The sequence below is a fragment of the Notothenia coriiceps genome, unplaced genomic scaffold (assembly GCF_000735185.1).
Source record: "Notothenia coriiceps isolate Sejong01 unplaced genomic scaffold, NC01 NC01_scaffold00030454, whole genome shotgun sequence".
NCBI classification, from domain to species: domain Eukaryota; kingdom Metazoa; phylum Chordata; class Actinopteri; order Perciformes; family Nototheniidae; genus Notothenia; species Notothenia coriiceps.
Window position 1 is genome coordinate 32140 of NW_011363155.1, and position 11766 is coordinate 43905.

General features: G+C 42.9%; 1 protein-coding gene across 1 annotated transcript in view; it reads right to left on the reverse strand.

Annotated features, from left to right (window-relative positions):
- Nucleotides 1-1375: 1375 nt before the first annotated feature.
- LOC104959569 (tumor necrosis factor alpha-induced protein 8-like protein 1) overlaps nucleotides 1376-11766 on the reverse strand; it is a 14536-nt gene continuing 4145 nt past the window's right edge. Inside the window, exon 2 of the mRNA XM_010787477.1 lies at nucleotides 1376-1659. Coding sequence (XP_010785779.1) covers nucleotides 1376-1651 — 276 coding nt within the window. The 5' untranslated portion in view covers nucleotides 1652-1659. The remainder of the gene's footprint in view (nucleotides 1660-11766) is intronic.

An 11766-nucleotide genomic window follows, 5' to 3' on the forward strand; every position in this document is an offset into this window, starting at 1 on the left:
CCAAAAATATAATTTACAATTTAGGGACATTCTCTCTGGAGTAACTGAGGACTAAGTGCCTTACTAAAGGGCACACTAGTAGTGGTGTTCCAGGCGGGATTTGAACTCGCAACCTTCCGATCATCAGCCCACCTCACTATCCATTAGACTTAAAAAAAAATCAATGTATGGGAAACACTGGTATATATACACACCGCCAACTTAGCAACCTTTTACTGCCAGGACTTGCCTTCCTACATACAAATCAGGCTTGCTGCTATAGTCAGCGATACGGCTGTTACACGATGTTCGGCATACACAGATAACACTAATTGCTTATTCTATTCGAATGCTAATAAAGCTTGTTTGGTTAAATTCTGTGCATTAGCAGCAGTGCCCACGCCTCTTCATTTGTAAAATACGAAAGGGGATTTAAAGTTTTTCTTTCACAAGGGCATTGATTCTGCATCCTAGGCCTAGTGTTCCCTGAGATGCTAGTAATTGATTTAAAGAAATAAAAACAACCCCCGATCTACTTTTGTTTTCCCTTGGTGTGAAGAATTATGATTTGTTCGGGCAGCACTTTCTCGTAAAATAAAGTGTGGAGACGTGCGAGACTACTCTCAAGGTTTAGCATCTTCTGAAACACATTATATTTGTGTAATTTAAATATATTAGGATGTGATAAAAGCTCTTGATTCTAACATTTTGGGAAATACAAGTTGATTAATACTTCCTCATGTCTGGAGATTAATAACAGGCTATCTAGAGAATTGTTCAGGCCTGTAACCTCTAACCTTAACATGTTATTTTATGTATTGTGTACAGATGAAACAAAGCAGATAAGCATCAGTGATGGTAGGAGTATTTCTTAACTTTGTCAGGGCAATGCCAGCTGTTGCTTTCGATGTTATGTTAAGCTAAAGTATGCTAATCGCTTCCTGTCTCTTACGGTACGTCCACACAGCGGCTTTGGAAAAAGCTTGCCGGCGGGCGTGTCTGAAGCTCGACCAACAACCAATCACATGAATCTCCCGCCCCTGACACACAAGCAGCGGTTTGATTGGCTATAGCTTGTACTGGCATATGATTTGATTGGCTGACGCTTCCACCGAAAGCTTCAGAAGATTCAAAAGTTGAACATTGCTCAACTTTTGAATCCTGAGATGCCTGGAAATCTCAGCTTTGCTTCCCACAATGCAGTTCGGCGCAAAGTGACGTCAACCCATTCAAAGTGAATGGGCAGAAGCGTTGGAAGATTTTTTTAACGCTGCTGTGTGGACGGGCCGTTACTCTGCACTCAACGCACTGACATGTGTCAATTTCTCATCTAATTCTCCAAAAAAAAACGTAATTTCCCAAAACATCAAACTACTCCTTTCCTTCATCTTGCTTCCTACCTGAAGTTCTCCACCAGGATGAGCTCCTCTCCGTTGAACTGGTTGTTCCTGTAGAGAACTCCCAGCTTCACCACCATCTTGATCAGGTTCTTGATGATCTTCTGGGACTCTTTGCGGTTGCGCGTGAACTCCTTGGTGACGCGGTACAGCTCGTCCAGCACCTCGCTGCTGGTGTCGTCGATGAACAGGTTGGCCATGCTCTTGGTGGACATCTTGCTCATCAGCTTCTTCTGCGCCTGCAGCGCTAAGCTCTTGGTGCTGAAGGAGTCCATGGTGAAGACTGGGGGAGGAGAGAGAGAGGATGGTAAACTCATTGGTTATGCATGTAATGAGTGGACACGTTTCCTTTCTTTAAGAATGCCATTTTTACTTGTCTGTTTATTCGTCTTTAAAAAGGTCCTCTATTATACTGTTTTTCATCAATATATTATAGGTCTCAGTTATATACAAACATGTCTCTGAAGTGTTTGGCTCCAAACACCAAACAGATCATTGCAGCATTCCCATAACCCCCTCTGTTTCAGCCCTGTTTCCAAAGTGCTGATTCTCTGTCTGTTACTTTAGATGAAAATAAGGAGCCCCTCCCCACGCCCCTCTGAGAGAGATTTGGTTACAAAGAACTCAATGGTGCTCTAGGATGAGATTCAGGTGATAAGGTGGGGGGGGTACCTTGGTTGGTGATTGGCTAATGGTTACACAAGCCAAAACATCGTTATGACATCATAAAGTGGCCAAAATCTGATCAGACAGGTTTTTATATAAATGGATCAGGACAAAAAGAGAGAGAATCTTTTTTCCTGAAACTTTCAGAATCTCTTTAGGGGACACATGTTTATGTAGAAAAGACGGGAACATTTTGATTTAGCATAATACACAGCAACCCAAAACTATCAGTACATGAACCGGACGCCTGCATGTTGTGTGACTAAAGCATGTTCGTTCATTTCCAGAACTATAGCAAGTTAAATAAAAAATAAAGTTAGCTTTAAGCTTTAAAGGTAATGTCCTATGATTATTAACATATACTATAGGTTCTCATAGTTGTAGCTTTTATGGGTCTCTATTCTGCTTTTGGGGTTTTCCCTTTCCTGTCGTGTGTTAAACAGGTTTTAGTGCAAAGGCTAAAATCCCTGTGTTCCCTCAAGAGGGAGCTTCTCCAGATATTGCCCTGAGTTCCAATAAAATAACAGCTCATCAGGAAAGAAAAAGGGCCAAACATAACACGCTGACAGCCAGCGATGTGTGAGGTTATTACAAATAACATCTGCACTAACACGGCTTAAACTGCAGGGCCAAGAGCTGTCCCCTTTATTAGATAATGAGCCGTGGCAGCTGTCAAATTAGTCCCAGAAACCCCTCTGGCTGGCGGCGAGGTGGTTAGAGAAGAAAGAGTCATTACAGGAGGGAAGGCAGGTAGCAGTGTGATCTGAATGCACCCGGAGAACAAAGTGTGAAGGTGAAGCAAACTTATTCCCAGCACGCGTGTTGCTTGATTTATGTATGATGTTATTTCCTAGAGTGTGTGAGAGTGACTCAGTGAAAGTCTTCCCCCATGTTGGAGGCTCATGAATAGCGGAGGTCATACTCCACCCCCAGCCTTCAATCTCTCCTCTTCGAATGAGGCAGCATCACTTCAGCCGGTGCGACTCAAAGCCTTCTGCATGTCGCTTCTTAAGGTGTGTACACTCGGTTTTTGAAAAATAACATTAATCTATTTCCCCATACACTCCCTCGCTAACCTTCACCACTCTCAAAGGAAACCAACCTGTGAGTACACGGGAGTAAGCCGACAAAAATAACATGTTTTTCCAAAACAGCAAGCATGAATGATGGCTGCATTTTGACATGGCCACAGTTTTCTAAAATATATTCCGATGCAATTATACAGATAATGAAAGCATATTAGTTTCATCAATAGCAACTCCATAGAATTCATTTGAATGATGTTACAACAGGTCTGCGTCTACCAATTATTGTCATTAACATTGCTAATAAAAAACCTCATACAGTACATAACCAAAAGCCAAGGCTATCCTTTTTCTTTTTGAAATAAACATTGTCAAACTTAGATTTTCAAAAAGTTTATCAACAATTTTACATCAAAATATAAGAAAATCTGCAAATTCTCACATGCAAAAAGATGACAACAGATTGAATGTCATTTTTGCTTTTGAACTTATTTGGAAAAGTAACTTAATGAAAATCTAAATCAAAATGCTTTCAGATTTTCTGTCACTCATCTTATGAAACAAAGTGTTTCGGCTTTTGTCTGCAGAGTTTTGTAGGTGAAAACTAAACATTTAGATGCAATTGTTTGTTTGTTTCCTCATGATGATAATCAGCGTTTCCGCCAGGGGGGCGTCTTGCCGTCATTTGACCTGTTCAACTCGGGACGCCCTGAACTCGAGCAGAGGGCGTCCCAAAAAAACTGAGGCTCCATGGTAAACTGTGGTAACATGAAGAGCCGTTTGGGAGCCGAAACAGCCAAATGATCCGGCTCACTAACGTAAAGAGATAGTATCTATAAGGGACGGCTCAATTCTAAATTCAAGCCACGAACCCCCATGTATTGCATGTATGAAAACGGTCGAGAACCAAGAGCTGGTATTGAATGCTCCATCTTTTTTGTGCTCATTTTTAAAATATGAATTCAATGTATTTACCACTATAAGAGCAAACATTTTAATTGAGGCAAGTTAACAATTTGAGAAGATTTCACTAGTTCATTCATGGGCTGCAACTAGATATTACTGTCATTATAGATTAACCTGCCAATTGCTTCCTCTATCAGTCCATTGTTTGGCGCCTTAAATGTCAGAAACCGGTGTAAATGTCAGCGTTAGTTTCCTGGAGGTCAGGGTGACATTTAGAAAATGTCTCGCATCTGTCCAAAACACTAACACATAAAGTTTACTCTGATATAAAACTGAGAAAAGCAACAAATCATCAAAACCGGGGAAAGGTTGGAGCTGTTGCACGCTAAACGGTTAACAAAGTATTTGCAGATTAACTTGCTGCTGACAGACTAATCACTTAATGAACTAATCTCTTCTTCTCTCGAGGCAAAACACGTTTATAAGCACAGTATTTGTACGGGATCAGCACCGGTATTGGGACATTTTTAAACAATACCCAGCCTTATTGTGCTGCAACCACAGGAAAATAATAAAGCACTTCTTGTACCTCGGGGGGATAAAATAAAAAAACAGTCAGATCTTATTTCCTTAATACCTCTCTCTGTCACCAGCATGCTCAATTCAGCCTAATAGGCGACTGTCACAGAGAGAATACAATAAACACGTTTAGGCAAAGTGTCCCATTCACATCACAATAGGGGCTTAATCTCCTCCACATGAAAGCTACCCGAAAGCTTAACTGAAAATCTGCATGATTGGCAAATTGCATTTCCATGCGCTTTGGAATAATAATAAGAAAATCCAGTGTGAGTGCAGCAGACAGAATGAATAGTGACATATCCTGCTGGGTGACTTGTGATTCTTACTGTTGGTACTAGAAGGCAGAGTGTCTGCAGCTACAATGACTTTCACCCCCCCACTCCTCTCTTTCGCTCTGCAATGCCTCTCTAAGAATATCAATACGACTCCTTGGAGAGAGCGTCAGCAGGAAGCTTCCCCGCGAGGAGACACAAGACGAGAGAGAGGGGGGGGGTGGTGTTATATATCAATCCTGAGACATGGAGGGAAAAGTAGGTGTTCAATGAGAGGTCATTTATTTACTGTCTTGTGCTAGTTTTACTCCCCCTCTCATTTACCTTGTTCCCAGGTTGCTAAAGGGCTGGTGCAGGAAAACCTGTCTGTATGTGAACCATTTTCTAGTCTTTTCACTGCAGAGACGCACATTTTTTTTCAAAATCTGCTCCAAACTATATTTTTAGCAAACACCAAGAGCCAAGGTTAGGGCAAGATTAACCTGGGATAAGACGGTTCATGGCGAGGACCAGAAGACAGATCATAGTGAGAAATATGGCGGTCAAATATGCCCGTAGAAAACGGCATATCGATGAGAGCAACCCACCTGGGTACTCTCCCTGCACATCATGGCTCCGCCCCTTTTTGGGTGAAAACATTTGACTGGCAGTAAATACAGATTCTGAGTTTTTTACAAATCAAATCAAAACATTTAGAAAACAGAGCAATTTGTATCTACAAGGAGCCCAATTACGATGGTCAGAAACAATCAAACAATGTCATTGGAAGTCATTGATTGGCGTCAATATATTTAGTTAAATCAAGCAATATGGAATGGATGTCGTTCAATCTGCCACTGGACGAGTGCCAGACAGCATCCTAACACTTACACTGGGATACCCTTGGGTTTTCAGTGTGTTATATTTCAATGCAGCACCTACAGTCACTACTTTGACTTTAGACATTACAAATGTCTACTCAGAAGATTGATCATCATCATTAGCATCATAATGTTGCTGTGATGTTTCCCACAGAAGTACAGCGTTGACAGACCGGGTCTCTTTGATCACAATCTCCGTCCTCTCTGTGGAAGGCCTGAAGATATTTGACCATCTTTTCATCAAATAAAAGTAAAAAAAATCTTAGTTTTGGACCTTTCTGTTGTTTGACGTCCAATACACGACACATCAGCTTTTAGGCATGATGACACTATTTCCATTTGGCTGCGTTTTTTTGTTTCGACCAGAAATTTCGCCAGGCGGTGACGTAAAGTTGCTGGCCTCCATATTCATGCTGATGTTGCTGAGAATAGCAGCGGATGTGAATGTCAAGACGAGGCTCCTACAGGTCTGCTCGGTGGAAAAGCAAAATGGTTCTTAAGGTCCTTACACACCAATCTGACACCAGAGAACACGTCCCGACGGACCCGACTGTTGTATCGCCTCACGTCTCCTGCGTCTTGCCCAACAGTCGCACTGGAACACACCGCAAAGACTTCATCCGACGGCCAAGTAGCACGTACGAACTGCGCATGCGTGAGTGGCAATACCTCTCCTTATCAGCAGGCGGCGGTAGTGTGTATTCGTCATTCAAAAGAGGCAACAACCGGAAGACAGACTGCGTGATAACCGAGAGAAGAAGAACAGACTGCTGATATAAACAAACAACAAATAGCGTGTGCGTTCCATTTTCACTCTACAACGAGAAGTTCATGGGGCTTCCCCGAACCTGTGTCGAGAGCTGGAGTTAAATAAAATCTCAGATTTGCCTTCTTAATAGTTTGTTTGGGTCCCTCACTTCCGTTTCACTTCTCATGCACTGATTCGCTAGCTGAACAGCCAATCAAAGTGATTTCTTTAGCCGACGGCCTTTTAACGGCGGAAGGTGTCGGCACGTCCGAAAAGACACGACGGGGCGGGACACACCAATCTGAGTAGGGTGACAGGACGCTCATCGGCGGCCAGACATCGACGCTGAAAATCGGCTTGGTGTGTTTCGGTGAGTTGAACCAACTGTAAAGCAATTGGCTGCAGCACAGATCTAGAACGGTACTAATTTCAGTAGTTAAGTGCTCCTATAGGTGCAGGCTTTTAATCTGGCCTCTGGCTTTTCTGATCAACCACCACCGGCAGCTCCCCATCGACCGCTTCTCTAACTTTAAACTTGCAGCACTTGTTATACAGACCCTGATGCAATGAGTGTGAAATGTATAACAAGGAGATGGACACTAATGATCAGAATGAAGGAGGAGGGAAAAAAACCTGAGAGTTTTATATCTGTGAGCTGTGATTGAAAATAATCACTTTGTCTATCTGTCAGGCTGTAAGGCTGTAATCACAGCGATGAGCCTCAGGAGGACAATAGCTTACTGCAACACTTAGAGTTAGTCTGCATACACCTCCTCTCCAGAGTTTACAAAAGTGCCGTAATGGCACATTAAGAAAGCTCTTTTTCAGATTGTAGGGTGATTTCGTTTTGCCCATTAAACTCCACTCTTGTCGGAGCCACTCATAACTCTGTGTGTGGCCTGTCCTCAAACAACACAAAAGTAAAGTATGTAATAGAGGGACTTTAGGCACATGAATACCAACACTTTAACACTAAGGCTGGGCGATATGAAAGTAGTAGAAATGTGTTAACCGGTAAATACTCTGCAATGCAGTCGAGCAGGGATGAAGGATTTTTGTTCACGGACCTGGTAGTTAGCATCGCTAAGGCTCCTTCACTAAAAGCAGTGGGATTTCTCCTTTGGACTTTTGAATATTGCTCCGTGTAAAAAAACACATGTTTATGATAATTAAACATTTGTTCAGCAGGATAATCTCCCCATATTAACACCACATTTATTATAGTTGAAGCTCGAAATATATTGGCCGGAAAGGAAAGCTAACGTTAGGCTTAAACGATCTACACACGGTCACATGACTTCACGTCACCACCGCTAAGTCTCTTCAGCTTGTGTTAACCACAGACCTTATATCAGGCTAACAACCAAAAGCTCATTCAAAAACATTAACTTGAGATGAGGGCTAAAATGCAAATTCATTTTAGATTTCGGACTCATTCCTTTACCCCTCTCACGCGATGGCTGTTCTCACGTGATGTCTTGGTTTGATTGACCTCACCATATCTTAATTTAGTTTATTCAGGTAGCGATGAACTAAATTACAATTAAATAAAGGATATATCCAAATGTGATTAAGTAGCATATGGTTCTAGTAAACCATTTGGAAAGATTTGGGCCATATTGCCCATCCCAATTTGGCACCTCAGATAATCTGTCTTCCCTCACAGATGAAGAGTGATATATCAGCCCCTGGCACTCTTATCCTTTAGATGGGGGGAGATCTTCACTCCTCTCTTTCCTCCCTCTTATTTGGTCAAAACGAGAAATCTCAAGAAAAAAGGCCCTTGGGGGGAAGAGGAGCTCTGAGTGATGAAATGGTTTTCGATCAAGAAATCCTTTTTTTTCGGGCGACTGTGCAGCATGAGAGTGGTTAGTGCCAGATCTAAATGGCCTGTGAAGTCTGGTGTTCAGGGACAGCCAGGCCAGCACTGACACAGCGTCTCCATAGTATTTATAGAGGTTAAATCTTAACGGATTTAAGGCTGAATCAGACATGACAGCGATGAAAACTGCTGAGTGCAAGAATACACAGCCAACGCCTCGTGCAGAAATCAAACATCTGCGCTCTGATGAGTCTGTTTTCGCTGCCGCTGAGGATGAAAAACAAAGACAGATTGCAGCAGCGTAATTACTGCAGGCGGACAAGCTACACAATCATCAGCTCGAGTAAAACAAGACATGCAGGAAAACGCTAAGCAAACATGACTCATGGAAATGAAACTGGACCCTATACGGGGTTAGATAGATGTCTGATGGCAGTGAGGGAGTCTGGGTAATGTTCCCAGCCAGGGACGCTCACACCCTGCAGCAGGTGCAGACAGGAGGGATGGCGGTCAGAAAAAGACTGTGATTCAAGGTGGTGGAAAGAAAAACGATGTATGTAAGAGTCAAGATTCTTCTTACACTCTGAATCGATTCACAACTTCCAAAAAACAATTTCATCTCCTATATTTTCCCCCACAAACAACCCAGATATTGCTACTGATGGAAAGTAATCCTGTCAGTGTCAATATTGTGTCAAGTTTTACTTCGTGATTTGGTGAAAAGCCACACGACCTATCAGTTTTACAAGTTACAGTTTTGAAATTGGCCGATTTCTGAGAAAAAGAGGCGGCTAGCCTAACCAGTTTAAAGGGGCCGTATTCTGCTCATTTTAAGGTTCACATTAGTATTTTGTGCCTCTACTGTGACATGTCTCCATGCTTTAAAGGTCACCTATCATGCTATTTTTAGGAAATAGCATAGGTCTCAGATATATAAAAATATATTAAAAACATGTCTATTACCTCATTCACACCAACAGTGTTACAGGGCCGGTTCGGAACTGGAGCTTGAAAAGCACCGGGTTTTCCTGTTCACAACGCAGTGGAGCAGCCTCTTAGCTCCGGAATCCGGTTCATTTCAAGCACCAAAAAATTGCCCGGCCAGAGCAAAAGCACCACATACGTCATGCTTACGTCGAGGCGGGGGCAGGGGCGACTGAACAACAACAAAAAGCCCGCATTTTGTCCAGTTTGTACACAACGATGGAGAAACTTAACAAGCAGCAGTGGTCCACTGAAGAGACCAGCTACCTACTGGGAATCTGGTCTTCCGAAGAGGTACAGAGGAAGCTGGAGCACAATCGGCCATTGTTGTTGTTGTCGGTGTCAGCTGTGAGGGGTTTCCGCACGGTTTGGCTTTATGAAGCAGGCACGCAAACGGTTACGTCATGACGCAAACGATGACGCAATGACGCAGCACCAGTCGGACTCTGGGCGGTGTGAAGAGAGCCGGAGCTAAACCGAAGAACCGGTTCTGAACCTGAAAAGCTCTAGCACGGAGCTTGAACCGGAGTTGCGTTGGTGTGAATGAGGTATTAGGTCAACATCACGTTCCCCGCTGAGGGAGCATGGCGTATCTTGTTGTGTCAATGCTGTACTGATAGTTATGGTGCCACCTACATCATAGAAATTTGACATTTTCTCTGTTGTCAAACGTGGGGAAAGTAGCATCTATACATATAAATATGTTAGTTGTGTTGTCTTGTGATGGAGAAAGTAAAGGAGCAGAAGTCCTCAAATGTTTAACTGCTAGAATCTTGCTCCTAGCAGGGATGATCTATGGAATTGGTGTGTGTGAGTTACTAACCAGGCTTATCAATTTCTGTGTGTTTTGTGCAGACAGTTCAGGCTGCCATTTGAATGATCCTGAGTGTTTCGCATGTGAGCAAAGTCCGAGCTGAATGGCCGAGCTAAGGAACCTGTGATCCTGCTTCAGTGTTTCTTCCTTTCTGTGAAGAAGCCGGCTCCTCAGACGCAAGCAGAGGCACTCAGACAGCGTCTAGCTTCGTGTCAGCAGGGTGACTCGAACCGCTAAACTGTGGTAGATTTCTGTACGAAAAGAGGTGTTCTCTGAGTCTTGAAGGTCTTTGAGAAAAAGTGAAGCCGGCTCACCTCTGCCGAGAAATGTGGAAAGAGTTTGAGAGATGCAGCAGCGTGAAGATACTCAACATCTGTCGGCTGTCGTCTGCTGTCCAACTCACATGCTCATCCACAGTCTGTTATTAAAAGCACGGCTTCTCCTCTTCACCAAACTTTGAATATGTCCTGATCCTATCGTTGCTCATAAAAGTTGTTTCATTAGCATGGAACAAGCACTCGCAATTGACACAGTGCTCAATTTCTTTCTCACTGGTATAGATTAACATGATGCTATCTGGCGTCACAAGCAGCTAGGCCTCTTTGAGCTCGAGCATTTACTCTTCTCAGTGATTGTGGGAACGGTTTGAGCTGTATTCTCTCTGTTTACATTTTGATGTTTGCTTCTTATATGTATTGTGTCCCTTTATATTCCTGGTTCTCGCTGGTATTGTGTTTTTACACATGGGGCTGCTGTGGAGGGACAGTCACATTTCAGACTTTGTCTGACCAATAAAAGTGTTTTTCGTATCGTACAAGCACTGCCTCACACACAGGACAACTTTTATAAGACCCGAAATTAAGATATCAAAGTCGAAATGAAGACAGATAAATTCATCCACAATGCTTGTAGTAGAGTTCAGAAACACATGAGACATCGATCCGATGTGTTTCTTCAGTAGTAGCCAGTGGCCATGACGTTTTTTTGGGGTGATGTAGACGACTTTGTTCCCTCCACAATAAATGTATGATTCTAACATTAGACATGCTGGTCAAGGTATTCACTCTCGGCAGTGCATGAGGATCATAACACTCGTCTTTCTTATTGCAATTTTTAAAGACCCTCTAATCTATCTTTATGATGAAAACTAATATATGTGATGGGACAATATTATAAGGATATATCGCGCTCACCGTTCGCGCTCTGGTGCACAGCCGTGCTTTACGCACCATCACTCGTCAAGGTGGGAATAGAGGTGTCGCTGGGGCGCGTGCTTTGTGCACTACTCTAGTATTCATTTTGACTTTAGGAACGTGTGTTGTATATTAATTGGTAGTTTCTTCAGGTAACGGTTCAGGTGTGGGAGTCACCCTACATCTCAATGGACTCAGCTGCTGGGTAAAGACACGCTCTACACTGGCTGCATGTGAACACTGTTCTCATTTATGCGTGGACGCGTGCTAAGGTTTTGTAGGTGGGTACTCTAGTGATGGCGAACATTCACGTGTGTCATGTGTGCGCCATAAACCTTCCAGGTCATGTGATACATGATCCGTCCATCACGCTATCGACAATGCTGGGTCAAAAGCTAATAACATCTGGGCTATGCTAGGGGGACCTTTTTATTGCATTTGCACTCTAAATATTTTTATATTAATATGGTGATGGACATTAGTTATTGCTTCGAATACCTTCCAGGTCATGTGATCCT